Raw genomic sequence first — 26531 nt, 5'->3', positions numbered from 1 at the left:
ATTTTTAATTGAATTGTTTGTTTATGTTTGAGTTTGAAGAGTTCTTTGTGAATTTTGGGAACAAGTCCTTATCAGATATGTGTTTTATAAATATTTTCTCCTAGTCTGTGGCTGGTCTTTTCATTCTTTTTTTTTTTCAACTTTATTTTAAGTGTGTTTTTCCAGGACCCATCAGCTCCAAGTCAAGTAGTTGTTTCAGTCTAGTTGTGGAGGGTGCAGTTCACAGTGGTCCATGCGGGGATCCAACTGGCAACCTTGTTGTTAAGAGCACCGCGCTCTAACCAACTGAGCTGCTCTAACTAACTGAGCTAACTGGCCACCCCATCATTCTTTTAATAGTGTCTTTTGCAGAGCAGAAGATTTTAGTTTTAATGAAGTCCCACTTAATTTTTTTCTTTCATGGGTCGTGCTTTTGGTGGTGTATCTAAGAACTCATTGCCAAATGCAAGGTCACCTAGATTTTCTTGTGTGTTATCTTCCAGAAGTTTCATGTTTTATATTTGATCTATTTTTAATTAATTTGTGTGAAAGGTGCAAGCTCCGTGTCTAGATTTCTTTTTCTCCTTTTTGCATGTGAATGTCCAGTTGTTCCAGCAGCATTTCGCCTTTGCGCCTTTGCCAAAGATCAGTGGACTGTATTCGTGTGGGTCCATTTCTGGGCTGTCCTGTCAGAATTCTGTATAAGGACTGTCCATATTAGATTTTATCCGAGGAAGCATAAAACCAAAAAAAAGCATCATTATAATGTGGTTGATACTATGAAGATTCTGGGATTCTAAGGCATTAGTCTTAGGAAAGTCTTTCAGTCAAAACAAATGAAAGTTTTAAAAAAGGTAACTTTTTATTTCATTAGTCTATTTTTATAGAATTTAGATAATGTTTCTATTTTTCTTCGGGGGTGGAGGGGAGTCCTAGACAGGTAGGAAATATTTTTATAAATGTTATTTTTATTCATTTATTTTTAATGTTATTTTAACCACAGACATTTATTGTTTGCTTATTTGTCAAGCACTGTAATTTCATTATTTTATTTAATCTTCACAATAACCCCCATGAGAGAAGTGCCTTTATTTCCATTTACAGCTGAGGAAAATAAAATTCAGAGTTTGTGACGAAATCTTGTAAATGAGAGAGCCAGGATTTTTACTCAGAGAATAACTGCAACAATGAAATAAATATATTGATGGCATTAGAGAGAGGTTTTGTTGGTTTTATCTTGAAAAGAAGTCAGTATAAAGTATTCTGACAGATGAACATTCCCAACCTATAACTAGGGTTATTCCTTTTCCTCTAAGTTTAGAATTACATCAGATGTGACTTGATCTGCTATTCATTCTTAGTACAATCCTCACAGAGTAGGTCAATTATGCTACAGACTTCAGACTTTTCTAGGCTAAATAACTTTAGAGATTAGTTAATGATTTAGCTACAAAGATTCTCTTAGCCATTTAATATTTTCCGGAATCTCTTCAGTCCCAACTCTGCCTTTATTTAAATAAGAAATCACTTTTAGTGACCCATCTAGGTTTGGCCTCTCTCAGAATACTAGTGGTGCAGAATTAGTGACAGTTCTGCTTATTTTTTTCTAACAGGTGTTTCTCTATTTAAGGACATGCTGAGGGCTGTACTTTATGTTAAAGCAAATACCTTTTGAGATGGAGGTGCCTTTTAAGCACTTAATTTTAATTGGTTTTAACTTCAGTTTCTGAACTATGTGGTATAATAACCATATGATATTTTGTCCTTTTAAAATTCTATACATTTTTGTAAGTCTACTTAAAATTATGCAGATGCTAGGAAAAACCATATAACATGTCAAATTCTGTTTTATTATAGAGCCCTAAGCATTATGATCTAGAAATATATAAACTACATGTCACTGTTGCATGTTTCTCAAAATTTGCATTCTGCTGCCTCTAGGATAACAAAGTGAATGGGGTAACCTGTTGTACCCGGATGCTGGGCTGTACATACCTCTACCCTTGGATCCTCCCCAAGCCCCACATATCATCCACTACACTTACCATTCAAGATGAGTTGCTGATTCTGGGAAACAAAGCATTGTGGGAACACTTGTCATATACAGAAGCTGTGAATGCAGTACGCCATGTACAAGACCCATTAGCAGCTGCCAAGAAGCTGTGCACATTAGCCCAGAGCTATGGTTGTCAGGACAATGTGGGGGCGATGGTGGTTTATTTGAACATTGGCGAGGAAGGCTGCACTTGTGAGATGAATGGGCTCAGCCTCCCAGGTCCTGTGGGATTTGCTTCAACCTCTACCATCAAGGACCCCCCCAAGCCAACCACTCCTTCCTCCAGTAGTGGTATTGCCTCTGAGTTCAGCAGTGAGATGTCCACTTCAGAGGTGAGCAGTGAGGTGGGATCCACTGCTTCTGATGAACATAACACTGTTGGCCTGGATGCTGGCTTGCTTCCACGGCCAGAGAGGCGCTGCAGCCTCCATCCAACACCCACCTCGGGGGTTTTTCAGCGCCAGCCTTCTTGTGCGACTTTCTCAAGTAACCAGTCTGACAATGGCCTGGACAGTGACGATGACCAGCCCGTTGAAGGGGTCATGACAAATGGCAGCAAGGTAGAAGTAGAAGTAGATATCCACTGCTGTAGGGGAAGGGATCTTGAGAACTCGCCCACTCTCACAGAGAATTTCCCCGCCCCATGTCCTGAGGAACATGTGAGAGGATTATTTTTTAGGATCCGAAGACAGAACAGTGTGAATAGTGGTATACTTCTGCCATTGAACAAGGACAAGATGGAGTTACAGAAGTCTCCCTCCACTTCCTGTCTTTATGGAAAGAAACTCTCTAATGGATCTATTGTACCCCTAGAAGATAGCCTGAACCTTATTGAAGTGGCCACAGAAGCACCCAAGAAGAAAACTGGCTATTTTGCTGCCCCCACTCAGATGGAGCCAGAGGATCAGTTTGTTGTACCTCGTGACCTAGAAGAAGAAGTCAGGGAGCAAATGAAGCAACACCAGGAAAACAGGCCTGAGCCTGAGCCCAACGAAGAGGATCGGACCGAGGTCCCAGAGGAGTTTGACACAGCACTGTAATCCTCCCCCAGGGTCTCCGCATTAGGGAAGGCTGTGTAGTGTCAAGGTGGGGGACCCTTCCAGAGGCATTTTCCCTCTGCATTTCTAAACCATAGATGAGGGGGGTAGAACTCGGAGCCAAAAATGGTGAGAGCTATCAGGGTCTTGCTCTGGATAAGCTAGTCAACACCATCAGTGTTAAGCTTCACATTTAACCTGCATTGGAATTCCCAGTTACTGGGAAGAAAGCAGATGTTCTCTGTCTGTATCAGTCCTACCACCTGCCATTAACCCTTTCTCTCCTAGGATAATTTTTGAGAATTTGCCTGCCTGGGCAGGAAAGGGACTATTTCTGTGGAGGAAATAACTGAAGATGATTCCTTTTACTGATTGCTGCTGATGGATCTCTGTGACAGAGAAATCACCTTATATCTCAACCTAACTGATGGGATGTGATGTGACTAGTCACATGGCTTTTCATTCTTCTCTACGAGAAAACAGCCTATCGAAATGATGTTTATTGGAAATGTAGAACCAATCAAACAGATAATTTATGTGTGTAATGTAATGAGAGCACTTTTCATTGACTGTGAAGTTTTTATTTTTGAATCTGCACTCGAGCCAATCTCTTTAGAGGCAGCCCAGCACCTTTGTCCATAGGCAGAATGATCATCGTGTGTTGGAGCCTTCTGTGGGTACTAGGAAGGGCCCTGGGAAATTGATTGAACAGGTGCATGTCAGACTGTGAAAACTCCTTGGGAGAGTAGGATCTTCTTTTGGGGATGAAGATGGAAAAGGAGTGAGGACTAAGACCACTTCCCCCCAGATCACAAAAAGAGACTATAACTCCTTGACAAATGTGACACCTGCTAGGAATTTCCCAGCGGATCACAAGAGAGGCATTTGGGGGTTAGCCTCTTTGCATAACGTGATGGAGGTGGCTCAGTCTCCTAGTATGTCGGGCCAAGGCTGATGCTGCTCATGTCCACGTAACCTTGAGTTCAGATGACCCTGAACAGACAGGCTGAAGGAGAACAGAAGGGTGGGTGGAGCTCACATTTAGACAGGTTCCTTCTCTAGAATAGAGGGATGGTTCTCTAAAATGTCATGAGTGAGTTCACCTCTTTAACGTTTAACAGAGTACTCTTCTGAAAACTGCTTATCCAAATCACATGGTTTCAGAGTACTGGGCTCAATTACTAATATAAGAAAGACTTAATTGAGAAAAGTCCTAAGCTTACAGAAAACCTGGTTTACTGTATTTTTTGCACATTCCATGTAACCCTAGCAAAATGTAGTTCCCTCCAGATTTCTGTTCTGTTGCCTTTTCCATTAGAAGATTTACTTAGGAAAATTAGTTCCTATTTATTCCTACAATTTTGATATTGCTTGATTTTACGCAGTGGGGAATGTGCTTTGAATTTCTAGAATATTTTCACAATTAAAAAGAAAATAGAGTGGGACCATTTTTAATTTGTTTCATGAGAAACAAAATGTTAAAGATAGGTTGATATATACATATATAGGGGTTTTTTGAAGTTTTTTTTATTTTAATTTAATTTTTTTATTTATTAGTTTCAGGTGTACAAAACAATGTAATAGACATTTTTTAAAGCAATAGTAGAAAACTATATGATCTGTCCACAAATGGTTATGTATCTTCATCTTTTCAAAGGCCTCATCCCATGCGCATGTTTCAGTGGAGTATACTCTGGGAGGATTCTATACCACTCCAATGGCTGTCTAGTGTTCAACCCCTCAAGAATCCGAATTTGAGTTTCCAAATTGCCAGGAACACTTGACTTCCCTGTGTCATACTACTGGTCAGCTACTGCAAAATTTTAGAACTCAGGTCTTGATTTGAAGTGGGGAACATAGTGGTTCATAGAAAGTGTTAGGTGCTGTTAGGAAGATGGGAACAATAGTGTGTTGCCTTATTTTTATACGGGGAAATGAAAGGAAAAATGAAAATGAAGGAAACACCCAAGATAATATTGATGGGTGATGTAAAACATCTTTCCACCTAGGCAGCAGAAAATTTTAGTTATAGAATAGTGATGTTGTCTAGAAAAGAAAGTTGTTTTGGGAATATACCACTTTAGTAGTATAGTCTCTTAAAAATTGTCTCTTAAAAAATCTGTGAACCCTCTTCTTCTCTTTGTTACCCATTCCTACTTATTGGACCGCCACAAAACCCAGTTCTGAAATTACTTTACCAAAAGTAAATGTATTTACTTTTCAGTCAAAGGAACTCTAAAATTCCAAATGTTCTTCTATGTGGTAGATTTTCAGGAAACACGAGGTTGTATTGCAAACCTTTAATATAGGCTATATCCAAACTAATTATTTTCTTGTAATTTCCTTTAATTTATTTTCCTCTATAATTGCTCTGTATTAAAACAGAGGGTTAAAAGGCCATCGCCCATTACCAAAAATATACAGAATCTTTTGACCTATGAGGTCATTTGTGTGATTTGATTAGACTGTCAGGTGGTGAAAGCCAGTAATCTGTCTCCAGGTGAATGTAACCTACTTCCTAGGACTTTACCCAGAGGATGTGTTCCCCAAGTGGGCAGAGTACCATTGATCTCTAGCCCAGAGATTCTGGCCTCTGCATGATTCTCAGGTCTCTGTGTACCTCCCATACAACAGAAAAGTTTAAGAATTTCTGAAAGAGTCTCTCGCCTGCTTATGGGTGCAGTTCAGCAGTTCCATAGAAGAAAGAAAAATACATGAGTCTTGGCAGCCATGATATTATTTTTTATCCAAATGGATTGGGAATATATTTGAAATTTTGAATGTTGGTATATCATAAAGCAACAGTGCTACCATAGTCATTGAATGACCACTCCTAATATAAGTGAAGGCTTTCTTATACTACTGTAGAGTATATGTGTGCAATAAGTTGATGAATTCATTTTCCTGGTGTATAGAAGAACCAACATGAGCAGCTTGGTAATCATTGGGTGCTATTATAATTGTAGCGAGTGCTATTTTTCAGGAGATGGAGCCAGTTAGTTAGGTTTGGCTGATCTACTGAATATCAAATGATGCTCTTTCCATTGTAGACCTTCAGTGAAAACAGGTACTTGGAAGCCACAGGCTCACCTTCTCTATCGACTCCATAATTAATGAAGAGACCTCCATGACGGAGCACTTGGCTGTTATCGATAAATACCAATTATTAAATAATTAGTCTCTAAGCCATTCAGTGATGTCTGCAGCATCACTATAGAACTGTCTTGTGTCACTTTTTAGTTCTTGCTGGGTGGGGCCTTACAGACTCCCCCATTCATGGAGGCAAGTTAATCTTTCTCTCTAGTTAGTGACTTTTGCCCCATAGTTGGGTAAGCACTTCCTAGACTGAGAAAAGCAGCTACAGTAAATCCTGCTGTTTCCCTCATTTGGTGATCATTCAATCACACATAAGCTCCTTGTATTCTAAATTTCATGCACTTCCCCCAGATGCTATAGGGTTTTCTCTCACTGTTGCCAGTGGATGTCATCCAAACAGTGAGTTCATATCTTAACAGTTTTGTGCAATCATTGTCGTATTGTAGTCCTAAGACTCATTATAGTGTATTTTTGATATTTTTGAAATGTGTTAAATTTTTTAATTCAATAATATGAGCCAGAGCATGTTGCAGCAAATCTATTGTTTGTAATAAATAACAATAATAATAAATAAAATAAAATGGAATATCTTTTTCATGGCTTTGTTTTAAAATGGAATACCTGTTATTTTATTTTATAAATACTTTATTTTAGCATGAAACTGTAATTTTCTCTAACTTGTATGTAGAATTAGTTTCATAACCAAAAGCACCGTTAGTATTTTTCTGCTTTTTCTTGCTTTAGGGGAAGATAAACAAATGAAACCACATTCCATGACACTATGAAGTTATGAGTTAAGGGCAGAATAAATATTTTTGATCACCTTTTAAGATGAAATAGCAATAAAGATTTTTTATGTTGAGAAACATTATATTCTGACTTGGTTTATATGTTTTTTAAAAATCCCAAAGACAGGAAACATGGTCCTTATTTACATGCAGGTTAATTAACTGACTACAGAAAACTCAATTATAAACAGTCTATAGCTCCTCTTAAACATATCATAGAGCTGATGATGACAGAGGAGCTAAGTGGATAATCTGGCCACTATGTTTTTCATAATGTAATGGCTTTGGTATTAGAACTTCAGACATGGTGGGATTTGGCCCACAAAAGATAATAATAGGTAAGCCTCTAAAGTGTTACTCTCCAATCCCCACATTGGTTGTCTCCCAAACCTCCAGACTTCCAAGCAAGATTAGCTGCCTCTCACTCCAAATAAAGGCCACATTGGAATCATTTTTCAGGTTTCCTTCACATCTAGCAAAATGAGTATTTTGAAAACTTGGTTCACCAACTGTTCATTAAGCACCTTAATGCACTGGGCTCAAGGCCACCAGCTACTTTAATACTTCATTTCCCTGAGACACACACCTCCCTATTCCGGGAGGGCAGAAGTGAAACTCTCCGAGTGTGTTCCCTAGTACACCATGTTAATTCCCTGGTACACCAAAGGCCACAAGAGTACATTTAGTCATGACACATTCCAGTGTGTGAGTCATTGGGTCCTCGGTTTACCTCTGCTACTTAGAAAATTAGACTTTAGGCAAGTTAACCTGCCCAAGACTCAGGTTATTTTCCTTCTCGATTGTTAAGTGGAAATAATACTAGTATCTCAAGTTGTGAGCTTAAGTGAAATGATGCGAATATGCTTCCTTAGCTCAGTAGTGGACCTGGCACATAGCAGTCAACGAAATGTCAGATTTTGGGTAAGTCACTTAACCTTGAGCGTTTGTCTCATCTGTAAAACGTGAGTAATAAATCTTGACCTGCTTCCCCAACAAGTGGTAGGAAATAAGACGAGGTTGGAAACTGCAGATGTGGGGTGTTGAGATTACAGTGATCATTGAGCTCCACTCGAGAGTTGCTGAATCTTGGGGGCAGTATTGTAGCTGGGCCTGGGCACAACAGAGGGGTCACACAGGCTGAAGTCTTATCAAGCACGATGCAGACATGGGCAAAGATCTATTAGGGACATGTTAAAGGGAATAAGTGCTAAGTTAGAAGTGTGTAGGGGAGTTATTGTGGGGGGCAGGAAAATGGGTTGTTTGATTTTTGCTGTTAAACTTGTATACCACTCAGTGAAAACGGGGGGGGGGGGGGACGGACGGGGGGACTAAGGGTGATAAGAGGGGAAGTGTCTGTCTGTGGCACAAGTGTTGCTATTTTAACCTAGCAGTATAGATTTATAGTTGATTGTTTTCCTCCAAGCTTTACTTTTTGTAAAAGTACAATCCAGATAATTTCCCATTTATATACAAGGTCCAGTTTTGATCATTTGCTTTGGATAGTAATTCTGTAAGAATTAGCTATTGAAAGGATTTCGGAGTGTACAGGGAGAAGTTGAGGCATGGGGTGAGGGAGAGGGGGAAGAGTTAGCAAACACGCAGTGGTAAAAATGGCGAACACGTTATAGAAAAATGTTGACTTAATTTTTTTAAAGAGTCTTTTTGGCATATGTTGAAACAGGCTTATGTTTACTGATTTCTTATTGTATAGATTAGAGAATCTGAGACTTATGTCAAAATTGCTGTTAGAAGTTACTAGAAACTTGGTTTGAATTTATTAATAGTTTAATCTCATTTAATAGAAATAATGCTATGAAAAAAGAATTAGCTATCGAAAAACAAGAGGACAATTCGAAAAAAACCTATACTTTATAATGTGTATATTTCTAGTTGTACCTGACAAACTGAAAACTGAGACAAGTTGTAAAATATAAGAATAGCTGTAAAACTTTGGATTAAAATTATTGAAAGAACTTTATTTTTAAGATTCAGTGTTAATGATCTGTTACATTATGAAAACAATTCAGGGTCATGAGAGATTCCAATCTACTTTTGAAGGCCTCTGTAAGGCACTGTCACTCAACGGACTGCAGCAATAAAGAAGCCTCCTGTAAGCCTTTATTGTCTAGTAAAATTAAGTGTTTTATCTTTGAGATAGTTGAAATGTGATTACACGTTTAAGTTTATAAATTTAATTTCTCACTACTTGGAAGCTTCATAATTAAGAAACAAACTATTTCAGGAAAGTGAATTCCAAATGAATGACTTGGACAAAAAAGAAACTAACTTGGAATGCGGGCAAATAAAAAACCTAAAACATTTTCTCAGCCCTAACGCAGGCATCCTGAGGAGGAATATGCATGCTAACAGCATCTCTCTTCATGTATGAGAAATCCAGCCTTACCATCTCTACTGGAAGAAGTCTCCTTGGGTTCCAGGCAGTCACGGTACACTGTCCTGTGGGCAGAATAGTTTCCTTCTAGGAGACGGTCAGAATGTAATTGTTTAGCATTCAATCACACAACTGCTTTAAAATCATTCCCATGGACCAAATATGAGGGGCAATGGCATATTTCTTTTGGTGACTTTAAATAGTTAATACAGGTAGGAAATTTCTACTATAACTGGGCCTGCTACCCCTGAAATGTAGTTCTCAACTTTCAGAATTTCTGTGGCTACTTAGCCATAACCATCACCTTACCATTTGGTAAGAGCCATACCATAAGATTATACTCAAACGTATGTTCTTTGTAGCAACGGTGATGTTTTTTTCAAATGATCAGCCAACAAAGACTTAATTGATAGAAAAATGAGACGACCATCTAGCTTTGCACTGTAACCAAGAAGAACATTTATAAAATCAAGTTATGTGAAAACCCCAGTTGTCAAATGTGCGATTTTAAAGGACCTATTTTTTTTTGAGAAGTAAGGCAGATGGGTTGACATTTAGCTTCCAGAAGAAAGTCTCAGAGTGTTCCAGACCATACGTACTCCGGTGCCTCACTGTAATTTCTGTGCTGTGCTTGGCTGTCTTTGTAGTGCTTCTGCTCGCGGTAGCTCCGTAGGGCCAGCACCACGCTGGCGCCATACATGATCACCAGAAGACAAGCAAAGGTGGCTGCTGCTCCATCAGTGCCTGCAAGCTGGCAGTTCATCCAGGTGAGACCTTTGCGGGCATAGAGCCTCTGTCTTGTTTTGCAAGTGTCCGTGGCATTGATCCGCAGGGCTACATGGAGGTAAATGCCAATACCTATGCAGTAGCCCACTGCTGCCAAGAGGCTGAAGGCAGCCTCCAAAAGGAGCCACTTCCTTGGCAGTTTGCTTAGACTCTTGGCTCCTTGGAGTAAAACACCCATGGTGAGGACACCCAGCCCCAGAGAAACAGCTACACCGCCATATATCAGGGGTGCCCGGAGAACAGTGTATTGCTGGTCCAGCTGCCGAACCTGCTCCAGCTCAGTGCCCTCAAATGGTGAGTAATAGTTGTTCCCAAAGCCGCCGCCGCTGGTAAAGCTGGCACTGAATCCAGCAAGGACAAAGTAGGAAGCCACGATACACATGAGAACCATCCCATTCAGTATCACTTCCACTATCTGTACCACACCTAGGAGGAGAGAGATTCGGGATTTAACACTAATATCACTCACCCAGGAAAAGTCTCTAAGTCAGACTAGAGAAATACTGGTGAGCTGATTTTATAGGCAGATTCAACATCAACATGCTTAGTTTTGCAATATTCATAGAAAAGTCAACATGTCACTCTGGAAAACTTTTTGGCAGTTTCTTTAAAAACTAAAGATACACTTACCATGTGATCTTGCAACTGTGCTCCTGAGCACTTATCCCAAAGAAATGAAAGCTTAGGTCTACACAAAAACATGTATATAAATGTTCACAGTGGCTTTATTTGTAATAGTCAAGTAGAAACAACCCAAATGCCTTTCGATGGGCAAATGGTTAAACAATCTGGTACTTCCATACCAAAGAATACTCAGCACTAAAAAGCAATGAACTATTGATACATGCAATAACTTGGGTGGATCTTAAGGGAATTATGATGAGTGGGGGGAGGAGCCAATCTCAAAAAGTTACATACTGTATGATTCCATTTATGTAACAGTCTCAAAATGACAAATGATAGAGATGGAGACAGATCTGTGGTGGTTGGGGACGAGTGGGAGTGGGGGAGGGGCAAGGGTGAGTGTGACTACAAAGGGGCAGCTCGGAGGGATACCTGACCTGACGATGGAACCATTCTGTACCATGAATCTACGCGTGATCAAACTGCATGGGACTACACCCACAGACATGAGGGCAGCTAAAACTGGTGAAATCTAAGCTTTGCAGACTGTCAATTTCCTGGTTGTGATATTATACTATAGTTATGTGAGAGATTACCATTGGAGAAAACTGGGTTAAGGGGACACAGGGTCTCTGTACTATTTTTGCCATGTTTTATAAATATTTATTTCAAAATTTAAAGTTTTTTAAAATCACAATGACATAAAAAGGTATAAACTGACAAACATTACTCATGTCCCTGTCCACCCAGCCACTTTCATGATTTTCTAATATGACTTACAGGATTCCTGTATGCAAATAAAAGCACTGAAATCTGCGTTTCATCCTGGCTTTTTTCACAAGGAAGCATACCCCATAAACTGTTGCGCGTCTTGCCTTTCTTATTTACTCTTCCTAGAGATGTTTTCAGGTCAGCTCCTGCAGTCGCCATAGTCTTGTTGTGTGGCCTCCAACTCCACTGTGTGGATGAACCAGTCTATTCAACCAGGATCCTACAGATGGACACCTGGGCCCACACCTGGGCTGTCCACTTGGGGGTTTCTCACAAATTTTAGGAACCCACAAGTGTTATGAGGTGGTGGGAGTCAGTAGGTGAATGGAGATGAATGTCTTCTTGTCCAAGGTCAGCCTTCGTTTGTAAATGACAGGGGCCCCCACCTCTTTGAGGCATACTTCTGGGAGAAGGTCTCCGGTCATTCTCTCAGGGTTCAGTAGAACTAAGAGAAAAGCATATGAACTTAGCGTGGGAGGGCCAGGTTCACATCCCTGTTCTTTAATGCCTTGTGACCTTGCCCAAGTCATTGGCTCTAAGCTTCCGACACTTCATCTGACAAATGAAGATAATGTCTGCTTGTATTGTCCCACAGGGCTGTGGTGAGCCCAAATGAAAGCAAGGACATGGAAATACTTGGAAAATCATAAAATGTTATATAAGCGATGGCAATGCTACTCAGTAACGTTTATAAAATGGAAGGGGTTTAGTGAGAAATTTAAAAAATAGGATGAATTTATGAAAAGCGTGGTTTCTCAGAAATCAGGAAAACCCTCGAATACACTAGGCAGACCACGACGTTTATAAACTAGGTGGCTAAAGACCAATATCTCTAACGTACAACAGCTATTGGGCTCGCTGATCCTATCTCCTGCTGGGCCCACACGAATTCCTAGGAGGTCCACGGGACACAGCAGTCAAGGGCTCTGACAGTTGAGAAGCTACATTCCTTTAATTTAAATCTGAAAATAACATCAGATCAGAACTGCCCACTCTCCACCCAGGCACTGTAAGCTACTGGCCACTCTCTCCCTATAGCAGAGTGAGTGAATTGACCCAGACATCATTCCAATTCATGGGGCGTGAATCCCCCTACCCAACACCTTTCTCTGCCTTGGTTTTCATTCTGAACATATGTTAATATCTCACCCCCTGAAGGGAAACAGGAAGACCGTACTACTACAAGATGTGGCAACCTGAATGTTTCCTCTGGGACAGAATCTGTTAAAACAGTGAAGTTATAACCCACGCAGCACATATCTGCTAGGCTGAAATGGAATAAATCTAGATCTTGTCAACTACCCTACTGATTGCAACAGTCAATGGTCTGTTGCCGGGTCCAATGATATCGGCTCTGTTCAGTGGCATATTCAATGGTCACTGAATATTATTACAATACCAGCCAGCCTGACCTGGCTTAGCTATCAAGATCAAACACGCTCAGGTATTTCCAAGCATCCTGGTTGTGCAGAAAGAGAATACATCAAGAGAAAAGAAATAGGGTGACTACCAGAGTAACAGTTTCTCTCTGGTGAGATGGCACAAATCACTGGAAAAACAGCAGAGGGCTCTGTAGAGGGAAGTGAAGAATCTGAAACAGATGTGAGATTTTTCTTGTAGTGTCTTTCTCAGTGAGGCTGCTTTTGTGACTGCTCATTTAATACTCTGCTTAATTATACATCCAATTCTACGTTTGCACTGCAAATGTGAAAAAACTGATGAGAGCAAGTCAAATTTTTTATCTGAAACAAAACTAATATATGTGCAGTCAAGCCATGCATGAAATGAAAAATAAAAAAACTCCTCTGCGGAAGCAAATATTGTTAATGCCTTATGTATTCTTCAAGAAATTTTCTAATCATATACAGCACATATACATACTAATTTCCTTTTCTAAACCCAAATGGAACTCACCTTTTAAATGTTGCCTGTATTTAAGGGAATAATATTACAAATATAAAGAGAACCATCACCTCCAAATTAAAATTTTTCTTTGGATTTTTATTAGACCCACATAAAGAACATATTCACTTGTAACAAGAATATACTGTAATGTCCATAATTTAACATGCAATAAGAACCCATGAAGTTGGCCAAAAGTAGCATTCTTCTGTTGGGAAAGATTTTACATTCTTTTATTCTGGATGGATCCTGAATTCCAGATGCCGAGTTTTATTCTTGGACAATGGTACATTTACAAGAGGTACAAAACATTTATTGAGCTTTGAAGGCCATTGTAAGGGGCTTGTTAGAATAGCTTCTTTGAAACCCAGCAAATGAATCTGACTCCTCTTTCCTCAGCCCACGCCTACCTCCAACTTAAATTGTACAGGAGTAGTCTCCCCAGCATCCCCGCCCGCTCCATCCACAGCATGAAGGAAGTGAAGGACCACAGGGCTCAGTGTGGAAAAAATTCAGGGCTAATCTGCTTAAGACAGCTGTGTTTAGAAAAGTTTAGGCTGAAATGCTGTCTCATGTCTGTGGTTTTTCATGAACTTTGAAGATAAGGTTCTTCAAATTCACTTGGTTATCTCCCTTTATTTAATCGAGAAGTACACTTTGCTGCAGCACATGCCTTTTCCTTGTGGGTTGGGCTCCAGCTTTTTTTTTTTTTTTTTTTAATTTCGGTTAGTCTCTCACCAACAGGACTCCAGAACCAGGCTTATGACATCAGAGAACAACACTTCGTGTAACCCAGAGCCACACCCAGGATACCAAAGTTGGCCTGATACTGTTCAAGCACTGGCAAGTTCCACAACGTCTTCCATGAAAGAAAACGGTTCAGAGTAACTTCTATCACTTATATTTGGCAGAACATTTTTAAAAGCCTAAAATGCTAACATTTCTGCAGGCTTCTCTTTCAACTTCCTGACCTTTCGGTAACCCTTGATGGCCAGCACGGCCCCCATGGCAAAGACCCCAATGCCCAGGGCAGCAAAGATGCCAGCTCCTATATCTCCCCCGTGGAAATTGCAGCTGAAGCCGTGGTAGCCTTTGCTCTGGTACAGTGCCTCTCTCTCCTTGCACACAGGCGAGGCGTAGGCGGCGGACAGGGAGTAGAAGTAGAAGTACAGAGCTGGCACATACGCCCCGGCAATGAGCACGTCCAGCAAGCCTTCAACCAGCAGCCACAGGGGGCAATGCCACGGGACCCGCAGGACGCCCATGCCGATGACGAGGCAGCAGAAGGCCATGAGGGCTCCACTGTAGGCCATTGCCGCCGTGACCGTGGGCAGCTTTAGCTGGTAGAACTGGATATCCAGCTGCTGCGCTTTCTCCCCATCAGCACCATCGAAACCACTGTAAGCCCCTCCGAACTGGTAATAGTAAATGCCCCCCAAACTGGTGATGCCTGTGTAGCCCCCTGTGGAATTGTAAGATACAGAGCTGCAGGCCAGGATCAGCAAGTTCAGGAGAACCTCCAGCATTTGGCAGCAGGCTGCAAAAGAAGGGCGCGTTACCATTTTGAGAGATGCAATTTCGTACTTGGAGGTGATTTCGTACTTGTACTGTGAGGCTTATCTTCCCTGTGGCAGCTCAAACCACAGCTGGCTCTTTATACTGCGTTCCCGCAAGGCCTGAGCAGCCAAAGCTGCATTAGATGGTAGCAGGGAACTATGGTCTCCAGAAATGATGTCAGAGATACTTTGGACTGACAGTAATTCCCAGGTCAGGTGCAGGAGGATGGTGGGAGAAATCCGGCCAGTGAGCGAGCAGAAAGGCATCCTATATGGAAGGCAACCACATTTTCTGCCCTAACCCTTCCCTGCCAGAAAGACTGAAAAATTCTACTCTTTGCATCTATTTTTGTGGCTATCTTCAGTTTGAAAGAGGAGATTTCTCCAAGTTTGAAGGACATTGTAATATAGAACTTAAAAAATATATAATGAAGTTAGGAAACAGCATGAAAGTTATACATCAAATGTTAACCGTGGTGCATGTATTAGAAATAAGAAAGATTAAGTTAATTAAACCCATCAGACTTACATAATTAGAGAAACGTAATTGGTTTTATTGTTCTTAGACTTTAACTCAATAAGTAGATTTTAAAGTATACCGTTTTCTTTAATTTCCCTAAAGAGTACATCTGGGTCGTTATATTTTTCCCAGAGCTGGATTCTTTCAGGGCCCCCGGCTTCTTTGTCTTGGACAAGGAAAGATCTCCAGCTCTTCAAGCAAAGCTGGCTGTTTTCCTTAAAATCAGCTTTATTGAGACATAACTTATACACAACAAAATGACTACATTAAGCATACAGCTTGAGTTTTGCCATGTAATCAATCACAAACAAGATGCAGACCATTTCATCTGCCCAGAAAGTTCCCTAGAAAGTTGACCTTTGCGATCAATCCCTCACCTTCCTCCTCAGACAACCACTGACCTGCTTTCTGCCATTAGCAATTACGTTTGTCTTTTCTAGAATTTCAGGTAAATGGAATCATACAATTATGTACTCTTTCATGTGGGGCTTCTTTTTCTCAGCATAATTTAAAGCTGCGTGCTTCTGAACTGGGAATTGTGCACGCTGGAAGGGTTCTAGTGAGTTAGCTGACTCTGATCAGGGGTTAGCATCTCCCTCGCTTTCAGAGAACTAGATTTTGCTCCCAGGTCCATCTGGTCTACGAATGACACTGTGTTACATCTACACATTCTCTAATTGAAATGATACGCACTCTCAAGTATTTACCCTGTACAATTTCCCCCCAAAATGCAAATAGTATTATTGTTTTCTTTAATTATAAAAAATTAACATACTTATAAAAATGTAGATCTAACAAAAATATATAATGTAAAAATTATCTGAAATCCAACCAATAAAAAAGAAAATTACCATTATTTTTTTCTTCTGCACTTTTCTGCCATAATTTTTGCCATTGATTATTTGCTTGTTTAGTTAAGAACAGGCTCCTATTTATATAACTTATTTTTTCACTTAAGAATATAGTGTGAACATTTTTTCTATCTCACAAAAAAATAAATCTACTTAATAATTTTAAAGGATGTAATGAATACCACAATTTTAAATAATTCCAATGTAAATGACATTTAGGCTTTTCCTAATGTTTTGCTACATGGGGGCAAATATATGCTATTTCTTAATACAGTGTGGGGAGGACACAAGCCCCTATTCCTGTTTTAGGTTTAATAGAATCAGAAAAGAACCAGGGAGGAATGTCCAGGGATATCTGTTTTTGAAAATAAAGGCTCAGAGGCTCTCCAAGCCTTCCTTACCCTTTGAAGGCATCTGATAAGCCCCTCTCTCTCCTAGGAAGCAGTAGTTCATTTTTGGTTATTCCTTCCTTTGACCCAGGTTGAATCCTTCAGATCCGTTAATGAGTTAACACTCTTAAAGTCAACTGTGGTTTAAAATCTTGGCGTGAGCTTAGTCCAGATAAATACTGTGTTAGTGTATTAAATAAGTACCAAAAAGTGGGGATTGAGAATATAAATTGGGGGGGAAAAAACCCTGAATCTTTCCAGTGTTATCACAAGTCAATGCCATTGGCTGTCGGAAGCCATCTCGAAACCTAAATCTCCAGGCTCTGAGTGAGAGACAAGCACCACTGACTCCAGGGATTAAACTTTCTTGGGAGAAAATGAAATTAAAGATGGTTTGCAAGTAAGGCTACAAGCTGAATGCAAACATCATCATGATTAATTGATTGATTGATTTTTACATCTTCCTTGTTACACTGGCCTAGCTCTCCTATGATCTTCTCCATCATGATGTAAGCACTAAGTGTCTAAAGGCAAAAGGGAAAGAAGCTGCTCCAAATGCAAATCGGAGAAGGCAGGAGGGGAGCAGGAAATGTACCTTCTTCCCAGGGAACACATAACTCCTTACTGATCCCTCACTCGGGATTCCTGGTGATCTGATATGTTCATGTGACATTTACACTTGCTTTTTATCTCATCTTTATCCTCAGCACCTGACGATTTTAGTCTCTGTGAGGGGTCTTGCCTGTAAAAGTGGATTTGGGGCCGCTCTTTCCGTCAGTGTTCTGTGTTCCACTGAACTTCCTAAGTTAGGGTGACTCACATAGCCCAAACTTCAGGGTCTCCCCCAGAAGCTGGAGAGAGCCACAGCTGCCTCCCACTTTTGCCAATTTGCTGGAGGAGGACATGATTTCACGGACAAGGAAAAGAAGTCATAAAAGATGTACTCTAAGATGAGGCTGAATAATCTTCAGATGACCTTTATCCAGGTACGCATTTCCTGCTTGAGAAAAGTTCCTGGCGTTCAATGGCTGTTTCTCTCAATACAACACTGTATTGTGTACTTATATGGGTCTCTGCCCGTCCAGAGATCTTTATAAGCCCTCATTAGCTTCTGGCTGCTGAGTCCATCCTTTCACTATCTTGACTCAGAAACCCAACCTCTAGGCCCAAAGCCAAACAGCCAGAAGCAATCAAAGGTAAATCAAGGTGTTCTTTGGTCAGGAGCCTCAAGGTCTGCCCTCTCCTCTGGGTAAATCAACCACAAAAGAAAACATACCTCTATAGAAAAACCAAACCTGTTAACTAGCCTCTGGCTTAGTCCTATTATTTATATCATTGAGAAAAGAAGAAAGGTCAAGCAAGTAAACCATTTCAGGTCTTAGAGTCACAGCTCTTTCACTTAATAGCTGTGTGACTTTGGGTAACTTACTATAGCTCTCTGAGGCTCAGGAGTTGTTTACAGAATTAAAAGCAATGAGGTTGTGCCAACGTATGTAAACTAAAGTGAGGATTCTTGTACCAGGATTACCTGTAGCTTTTTAAAGAAAGTTCCATATAATCCCATAATCAGGTATATCACTGTAATCATCTTAAAATACATTTTCCGGTATAAGTTCCATGGTTTTTCTCCCTTAGGCTGAGAAGTTTTCCCTGCTTAGTCATAAACAGCCTAGGAAAATTTCTCACCCATTCACATGAGCCACAAGGAATCATCCTGACAAACCAGATTTTCTCCATTGCTGGCAAGGCCAGGACTGGTGCTGGGATGGGAACTCTGGGAAACTACATTTGGCACATGATATTAGTTGTGTTTTTCAAACTCTGGGTTCTAGTAAGTGTGGGTTTTGGTTCTTGTTTATTTTTAATGAAACAGAATAGAAATTAATCTGTGCATTTTGTATGTAATAGGGTTAAGTATTGTTTCATGACGTGTGTGTGTGTGTGTGTGAACTTGGTCTGAATGTAAAATGTATTTCTTACTGTGGGTATCAGTCAATAAAGTTTAAAAGCCATGATGGAGTGTTCAGGCATCAGCTCTCCTGTCATGAGCTACAACCCAGCTGCCCCTCCAGGTGACTTCCATCTCTAACTCAGACCTCAGGGAACCTTAGAGGAGAAGCACAGGAAATCTAGCTGCACCTTTTAGACACTTCTACTTTTTTTTAGAAAACAAGAAACTCATGTAGCCATGGAAACAAAAGTGCTAGGAATCTAATTCTGCTTGAATTTTTGCTTCACTAGCTTAGACCCCTTTCAGAACCCCCAGCGACAGTAAATGGCCAAACTGCCTCCAAAATGGCTCACCTCTCCCAGTGCACAAGTATCTGCATTTGTGGCATTCCAGGAGTCCTTCAGCCTCTGACTGGTAATATTCCACTTCCTCACGTCCAGGCCTGGGGTTTGAGGGCAGGTATCTCCCTGAAGTGAATTCACTATAACCAAAAAACATACACGGCCATTAGGGGGCCTCAAATTCAATAGCTTGTTCAGTATTAGAATTCTGGACCCCTGATGTTGGGCCCCATCATCAAAGAATGTGCAGAACAGAAACAAAATTTGCCGTAAAGTTTCATACTCCAGGAAGTAGCTGGTTTAGTGACCCCACAGGGCATCCAAACACTTGGCCCAACTCCTCTGACTACTCCCATTACTTATCCCTGTCCATTCTGAGCACTGCTTTTGATGGTTTGTCAGCCTATGGGAGCTATCTAACCAGGTAGCTGGGAGCTGCTTTCGTGAGCTTCTCAGTTCAGCATGGATCCGGCCACTTCACCACTAGTTTGCACTCACAAGACTCTGATGCCCAGGCTGGGGACGAGGAAACTGGTTTACAAAGCAAGCTGAAAATGCAGTTCTGTATTCTCCCCAGTCATGCAGCTGGAATGTGATGTGGCTTTAATCAGGGAAACAATTGTTAGTGCCTGTGACTGTTTCTGGACACACCTTTGGTCATAGTTTGGCTAGTTCGTTTTAGATAATGTAATATAAACTCAGGATAGTAGCTTTCCCGCTGTGTGGACACAACAGGGAGAGAGACTGGGTTTAAACCCACAAATCCCACAGCAGAGAGGAGCCTGAGCAGGTGTCAAAACCCAGAAGGAAGCCATCACTCAAGGTCCTGGCAGTCTCCTTGTTGGACTGGCACACATTCAGCAATATTTGTGGAATTGGATGGAATGTTCGATGGAAAAAAGACCAATTCCCTAGGAGGGGGTGTGAGGTCTAGGACCGCCTCCTGTCTTCCCTTCCATCCCCACCCTCTCCCAGCTCAGTCTCCCGGAATGCCACCATGCTTTCACTTCACAAGGCCTCATGGGAACGCTCTGTGTTCTACAGGGCAGGGATGGCAAAGTTTGCTCATTCAGGATGGCGGGATCTGAAACAATCATGGGATTTGAGTGAGGCCTAGAAAGATCTCACAAAGGCGGGGTGGAGTGAGGGAGGGAAATCTCTGCCCTTCAGAAGGGAGTTTTAGTTAAAAGTGTAGCTTTCTCCGAGCTGTTTTTGAAATATGTTAACACATATATGTATACCCCTGTAAGGGGTTACACATTAAATTATTAAACCGTCACTAGGCTGACTTTATTAGGCCCTGGCCTCCAGAGAAAGGACTTTGAGGAAGGCTGGTTTGGGAACACAAGAGTCTGAAACCCTAAGGGCAGTCCAGTGACCACGTGGTTGGGGGTAAGGGAGGAGCCTCAGGTTAACCCCACCTACCGAATCTCCTACCCACCTTTTCCCTTGCCGGTCCTGAAGTCCTCTCTTCCTCCTTACCTGGTGCCCCGTCCCTTCCACTGCTAACGAGTGGTTTCTGCTTTGTTAATCGAGTTCTGGTCAAGATGTAGGGGGACCATAAGGTGTTCCTTCCCTCCCAGGTCACCTCTAAGCGCAAAAGGGAGGAATGCACTGTCTTCCTTTAAACCGGCTTTCCAGGACAAGTGGTTTAGGGGCGCCAGAGCAGCGCAGGCTGACCTTGGACCCCGGGTTCATCGGTGCTGAGGTCGCAGGGGCCCCAGCAGCCCCACCTCACCTTTCTGGTCCACGGTGCCCGAAGACCTCCTTCCTGTGGGGCGGCGGCTCCGGGGTTTCCCAAGGTGCGGGCCAGGTGGGCGGGGCTGCGTCCCTGGTCGGCCGCTGAGGTCCGTCCCGCGTCCGGCTTTGGCGGGATTTTTCCCAAACTCTTTGTTCACCAGGGCGGTGGTCCCCGAACCTGTGTCTGTCCAGGCGGGGGTCTCGGTCCCGCCCCCTGTCCCGGTCCCCATCCCTCCGCTCGCCCCCGTTTCTCTCCCTGCGCCGGTCCTCGGCTCGATCCCGCTGTCGCTCCGGGTGGCGGTCTCGGTCCGGGCGGGGGTGCCGGTCTGGGTCCCGCTCTCTCGGCCGGACCCGGGGCTCGCGAGTCCCCGACGTAAGTTCCATGGCCCAATTCCGTGTCCCCGCCCTGGAGCAACCCGAGGGCAACAATCCACCACAAGTTTCCCCGGCAGGTGGCCAAGCCCGGGGGCGGGGCGGGGCGCGGCGGGGCGGGACAGGACAGGACGCTCACCTGCGCGCACGCGCACTAACCCCTCGGCGGGCCCGAGAGCGTTGACCTGAGTGCGCGCGCCGGCAGGAGTTGCAGCTGTTCGCCGTCCGGTGAACCCGCGGGAGGGTGCGAGTGTTGCGTGGGGAGCTAGTGGAGTCTTCTGCTCCACACCGGAGGGAACCGAGGACCGTCCACCCACCGCGCCCCGTCTGCCCCTTCGTGACCCGCAAGGTGAGCGGCTTAGGGAAGCGAGCTCTTAATCTCAGCATCTTGGGTTTGCTTTCCCAGAATGTACCCATCCACTCGCTCACCCAGGCATCCACTCAGCCAGCTACCCATCCATCCACGGCTCCTCTCTCCCTCCCGCCCTCTCCTGCTCTCCTTAGAACAACTGTGTTGTAGGGGGGGTCAGTTCATCTAGTCCCTGGAGAATTATTTTAAAATGACGGACCACACAGAATTGGCAGCTTTTTATTTGGCCAAGTAATATTTAAAAACATAAAATTGTCATCTAAATTAATTCTTTCAACAAACATGTGTGAGCACCCAGCCTAGCAGGCACTGAAGACAGTGGTGCACTCTACTGGTGTGATTGATGCTTCTGGTCGTGTGTGTGGTGGGGTGGGAGCAGAAGAACTGGCAATAAAGACAGGAGACAGTATCTAAAATTTAGCAGAGAGGGTAGGTTTCTTTATATAGATCTGGAAAGGGGACATTTGAATTGAGTCCTGGATGAGAAGGAGGCAACCTTGGTGTAGCTGAGAGAATGTTCAACAAAGAGAGATGCCTAGTAATGCAGCGAGCTGGACAAGAAGGTTGCTGCAAGTGGAATGAGTGGGGATGAAATGAGGCTGAGAGATGGAGCAGGTAGATGATGGAGGGTCTCCGTGGTGAAGAGTGCATTTTCATTCTCAGAGTAATGGAAAAACATTGAAGTATTGAAAGCCAGGAGAGTGACTTGCTCTGATTTATGTCTTAAAAGATTACTCTGGCTTCTGTGAGGAGGATAGACTTCAGAAGGCCAAGGGTAGAGGCAAGAGATAGGTTAGGAAGCTACTGGAGCAATCTAGGTGAGGGGTGATGGTGGCCAAGTTGATGGTGAGAAGTGGACAGATCCAGGTTGTAGTCTGGAGAACTTACAGGATGGATTGGATGTGGGGGAGGGAGGGGAAGTGAGAAGTGACTGAGTGCATGGAGGCGCTGTTTACTGAGATGGAAATACTGCAGAAAACCAGGTGTGGGGAAAATTGGAGATTTCCATTTTTGACATGTTAATTTGAGATGGCTATAATTCATTTAAGTGTAGATGTCCAGTTGCAACTGGATATATGAATGAGTCTGGAATGGTTGTGTGTGTGTGTGGGGGGGGGCAGGGTGGGGAGGACAGGGCTGGAGATACTCCATAGGAGTGAAGGAACTCACCTAAGGAGGAAGGGAGTGAGCCTTGAGAAGGTGCCTTGGGCAGAGACCCACGGAAATCTAATTTTTAGAGATAAAATGCAAGAGGATTAAGAAGTGAGGAAGGAGGAAACCCAGGAGGGTGGGGTCACCAGGCCTATATGCCCAGACAGCAACCCTCATCCCACAGCAGCACTGCTATGAGTCCACCAGCCTTCCTTCCCAGAGTGGAGAAGATGGGGACAAATCCTAAGACCATCCACAAGCATTTATTTGAGCAAAGCCCATTCTGAGCCTGGGACAACTAGGCTGTAGGGGACACCTAGTGAACAAGCAGACACACAGAATACTTTGTGAGGTGGTCAAGTCCTTCCTCTCCCAGACTGTCCCTCCGGGCCTCTGGAACCCTGTTTTTGACTAAACACCACCCCCCACCCACCAGCTCACCTTTTTGTTTCATTTGTTTTTGTTTTGTTTTATATCTTTACCTTGATACACTAATTGTTAAAATTTTGCCACATTTGTTCACTCTATATAGCTATAAACTTTTTTTGATGAAAAGTTCCAGTGTAAGTTCCAGATACTCCCATGATTCTCCCCACTAAATACATGCTTCCACATGTATCTCCAAAGAGCATTCTCCTAAATACCCACGTTACAATGATCACAGTCCAGAAATTTAGCATTGATGTAACATTATTATCAAACATACACTCCATATCCAAATTTCCCCTACTGTCTCAATAATGCATTAGGGTTTTTTTATATATATATTTAAAAATTACCCAAATTTGGCCAGTGGAAGTCACTTCAAGCTGCTTCCTGTGTGCTTTTGACATTGGGAGAAATATCCTGATATGCCCATCAGTTTTTGTGGCTTCAGCTTCTCCCTGAACTGCTTTGACCCCTGGCCTAACATGCCTCTTCCCTGAAGCTCTCACTTTCTTTGATGCTCCCTCAAGTGGAGCATGTTCATTCCTGAGCCCCACATAGGAACATTCTGTTAACTTCCATATTGAGTCATCCCCTGTTCCTTTGAGGTTTGTCATAGTTAGGTTATAAATGGGCTGGACAGGCCAGAGACCCAACATAACAATACCTGAAACAAACGTGATAGAAAGTTATTTTTTTTTTATTATTTTTTTTTTTTTTAGAAAGTTATTTTTCTCGTGGAAAAGTTGGGTGGCTCTGCTTTCTGCGAAGTTCTTGGAATTCCAGGCTCTTTCTAGGTTGTTCTGCCACCTACCAGGTGTCACCCTCATCTGCAAGGTCCCAGATGCCTTGCCACTGTGCCTACATTCCAGCCCATAGGAAGGAAAAAAACGGGGACCAGGAAGCGCTCTCCTCATTCCCTTAAGAGTGAGACCCACAAGCTGTAGACTTCAGTTCTGCTCACATCTTGTTGGTTCAAAACATGTGTTCTCATCCGTTGGTCTCAAAATTTGAAATTATACATTTATTTGTGTTGTCTATCCCTCTCTGTAGCCTGTCAGTTCCCTGGGACAATTCTTTGCCATTATGCACAGCACACGTAGGTGCTCAATAACTAATTGTTAAGTAAATAACATTAATTCTTATAAATGAACCTGTGTACTCAGGAAGATGACAGGGACCTTATATGTATTTTCCGTAGCACAAGTTGCCAGATGGCATAAGGTGCATTAACAATAGAACAATCCTAATGTGTAATTTTAATAAATCAATCAACTACACAACTACACAAGTAAGAAAGGCATAAGTAAACAAATCAATAAGGCAGTTGGGAGTTAGAGCCCAATGAAAGCCCAATGGGTGTATTTAATTTTAGTTTAGTTTATGCTCTTTTAGTTTTTGTAGAAGAGAAGGTTAGACCTCTCTTTTGCCTTAGTTAAAAATATAACATTTTTTGGTCATTCCACTATTCTTCTAGGAACTCTTACATATTACACATCTGGAAGGTTACAAGGGCAGGAGCTCCTTTCTGAGGAAGCCCCCTGAGTGTTCAACCAAAGCAAAGAGTACAAGTAGCAGATGGCCAAAGTGTGGAGAAAAGACAAGTGTAATGCCATTAGTGTATTAAAGATAATTTTCCAGAAAGGTAAAACCATTACTCTCATTCAGATCTAAAATGAACACATGCTACAGATTTTTTTAAACTTAAAAACCCCTGAGGGAATCAGGCAGATGTTACAACAGATTCAAGAGAGAATCCAAAGAACAGACCCATTGTAGATCAGGAATAATGAAATGAACGTACAAAGGAAGCAAAACTGATTTCTTCCAAAGAAGGAGATGCTGCCAGATAGGATCAAATTTGCACGTCTACAAACAAGAAGTTTTCCGCATTGCTCTCAATTACCTACAGTTTACAGAGTTGTAAAATACCCATTTTCTACTAACGCACAAATGGGAAGATGTTGCCTTTGTTTAAACTGGAAAAATGGGATGCTAAATAATCTTAGAGATTTGGGGGTTTGGGGAAATGTAACCCTGAGTAGAAATAGTACACAATGGTGGTTCTGACTTAGCAGCTTGGAGTGGAGACTGAGCGTCTATGTGTTTGAATAGTTCCATGAGGCACTGCATTTGAGAACCAATCTGTTAATATAAGTAATATTCCATTTTCCCTCCTAAAGGAGAGCCTAATGTAAGAATAGTCCAAGTACTTACCTAAGATTTTTCTTTAAAAACAAACATTTCTATTGGTTTTGGGTGCAGTCTATGGCATTTGGGGACAGAAGGTTTACTTTCCAGTTCTGTTCTCACTCTGAGGGGTTTCATTCAGCTATCTCAGTCAGGCAGATGGTCCTTCGGGTGTGTGGATCAAGGGGAAATCCATGCATATTCCCCCTGTGATCTTCTGGCTCTCTTTCCCCTTCAGGTATCCTGAGCTTGTTGTCAGACCCAGCCTAAGGGACTTCTGACCCAGTTAAGCCTGCAGCACGGGCAGAGCTGGTCAATAGGGGGCAGTGCAGGCTCAGGATGGGGAGACTCACAACATGCCCATCCTTAGGCTAAGTATTTCTTTGCCCTTCTGGGCCTGCGTACTTCCCTCATGAGAGGTGTGATAGAGAGCTTGCAGTTCAGTTTAGTTCAGTATTTCCTGAACTTGGCATACTACATAAGTGACCTTGGGAAGTTCCTCAGCCTCTCTGTGCCCCAGTGTCCTCGTATGCAAAATAGGGATAATTGTACCCATCTCCTAGGATTAAATAAAGTAAACGTATAAAACACTTGAAGCAGTAGCTGGTGTGTATTAGTACTTTAAACAGATTAGCTGTTATTATTGTCCTTGTTATTGTTTCTCAGGCACTGTGGACACCTAAGTGAGTAAGACACTCCCTTACAGAGCTCGTAGTTTAATGAGAGAGGCAGAGAGGTAGGTGTTGTGAATTATCGCTAAGAAAAAGATGTGCATGGTGTGTAGATGGGATATGGAGGCAGCAGTGCTTGAGAATCACTTTGGGGAATAAATAAGACAGGGGGGCTTTGGGCTTGGGGAGCCAAGGTAGGGAGGGCAGCGTATCAAAAGCAGGCAGGTTTGGGAGCTTTAAGTTCAAATCCTTCCATTTGGACCAGAGCAGTAGGAGCAAGGGAAGGAAGTAAAGGGAAAAGAGACAAAAGAGGTAGGCAGGGGCCAGATCATAAGAAGCCGTGAATATCAGCCATATATACACGGTGTGATCAAAACATACGGTGAAAGTTTAAATTTAAAAAATATATACATTACAGTAAAAGACACAATGCCATTAATTCCCCTCAAAATACCACCCCTCGCTTCGAACACATTTATCCCCTCGTTCTTGCCACTTTCTGAAGCAGTTCTGGAAGTCCTCTTTCGTGAGTGTCTTTAGTTGCACTGTTGTGGCTGCCTCGATGTCCTGA

General features: G+C 42.4%; 3 protein-coding genes across 6 annotated transcripts in view; 2 read left to right on the top strand and 1 right to left on the bottom strand.

The window, feature by feature from the left end:
* PHLPP2 (PH domain and leucine rich repeat protein phosphatase 2) overlaps positions 1-6754 on the top strand; it is a 66453-nt gene extending 59699 nt beyond the window's left edge. For all 3 annotated transcript variants that reach the window (XM_074314625.2, XM_019757390.3, XM_088800259.1), the window contains exon 19: positions 1921-6754. In XM_074314625.2, the coding sequence (XP_074170726.2) occupies positions 1921-3075 (1155 nt within the window). In that variant the 3' untranslated portion in view covers positions 3076-6754. The remainder of the gene's footprint in view (positions 1-1920) is intronic.
* Positions 6755-8911: 2157 nt separating this feature from the next.
* Positions 8912-21257, bottom strand: MARVELD3 (MARVEL domain containing 3). 2 transcript variants are annotated; one of them, XM_019757401.3, is made up of 3 exons: positions 20778-21257; positions 19052-19179; positions 8912-10560 (listed from the first exon to the last, which is right to left on the bottom strand). In XM_019757401.3, exons 1-3 carry the CDS (start codon positions 21161-21163, stop codon positions 9923-9925), a joined length of 1152 nt encoding a protein of 383 aa, XP_019612960.3. In that variant the 5' UTR covers positions 21164-21257; the 3' UTR covers positions 8912-9922. The 2 variants fall into 2 exon arrangements, with proteins under 2 accessions (XP_019612960.3, XP_019612968.3); XM_019757409.3 differs by lacking the exon at positions 8912-10560 and adding an exon at positions 13510-14968.
* The window catches only part of LOC141567489 (uncharacterized), a 20324-nt gene continuing 14954 nt past the window's right edge, over positions 21162-26531 (top strand). Inside the window, exons 1-2 of the mRNA XM_088800756.1 lie at positions 21162-21231; positions 21342-21500. Of these exons, the coding sequence (XP_088656882.1) occupies positions 21162-21231; positions 21342-21500 (229 nt within the window). The remainder of the gene's footprint in view (positions 21232-21341; positions 21501-26531) is intronic.

This window comes from Rhinolophus sinicus, chromosome 8 (genome assembly GCF_057876585.1).
Source record: "Rhinolophus sinicus isolate RSI-liver-muscle chromosome 8, RSI-T2T, whole genome shotgun sequence".
NCBI classification, from domain to species: Eukaryota; Metazoa; Chordata; class Mammalia; order Chiroptera; family Rhinolophidae; genus Rhinolophus; species Rhinolophus sinicus.
Note: the sequence above shows the minus strand (reverse complement) of the source record. Positions and strands in the feature narration are given on the sequence as shown.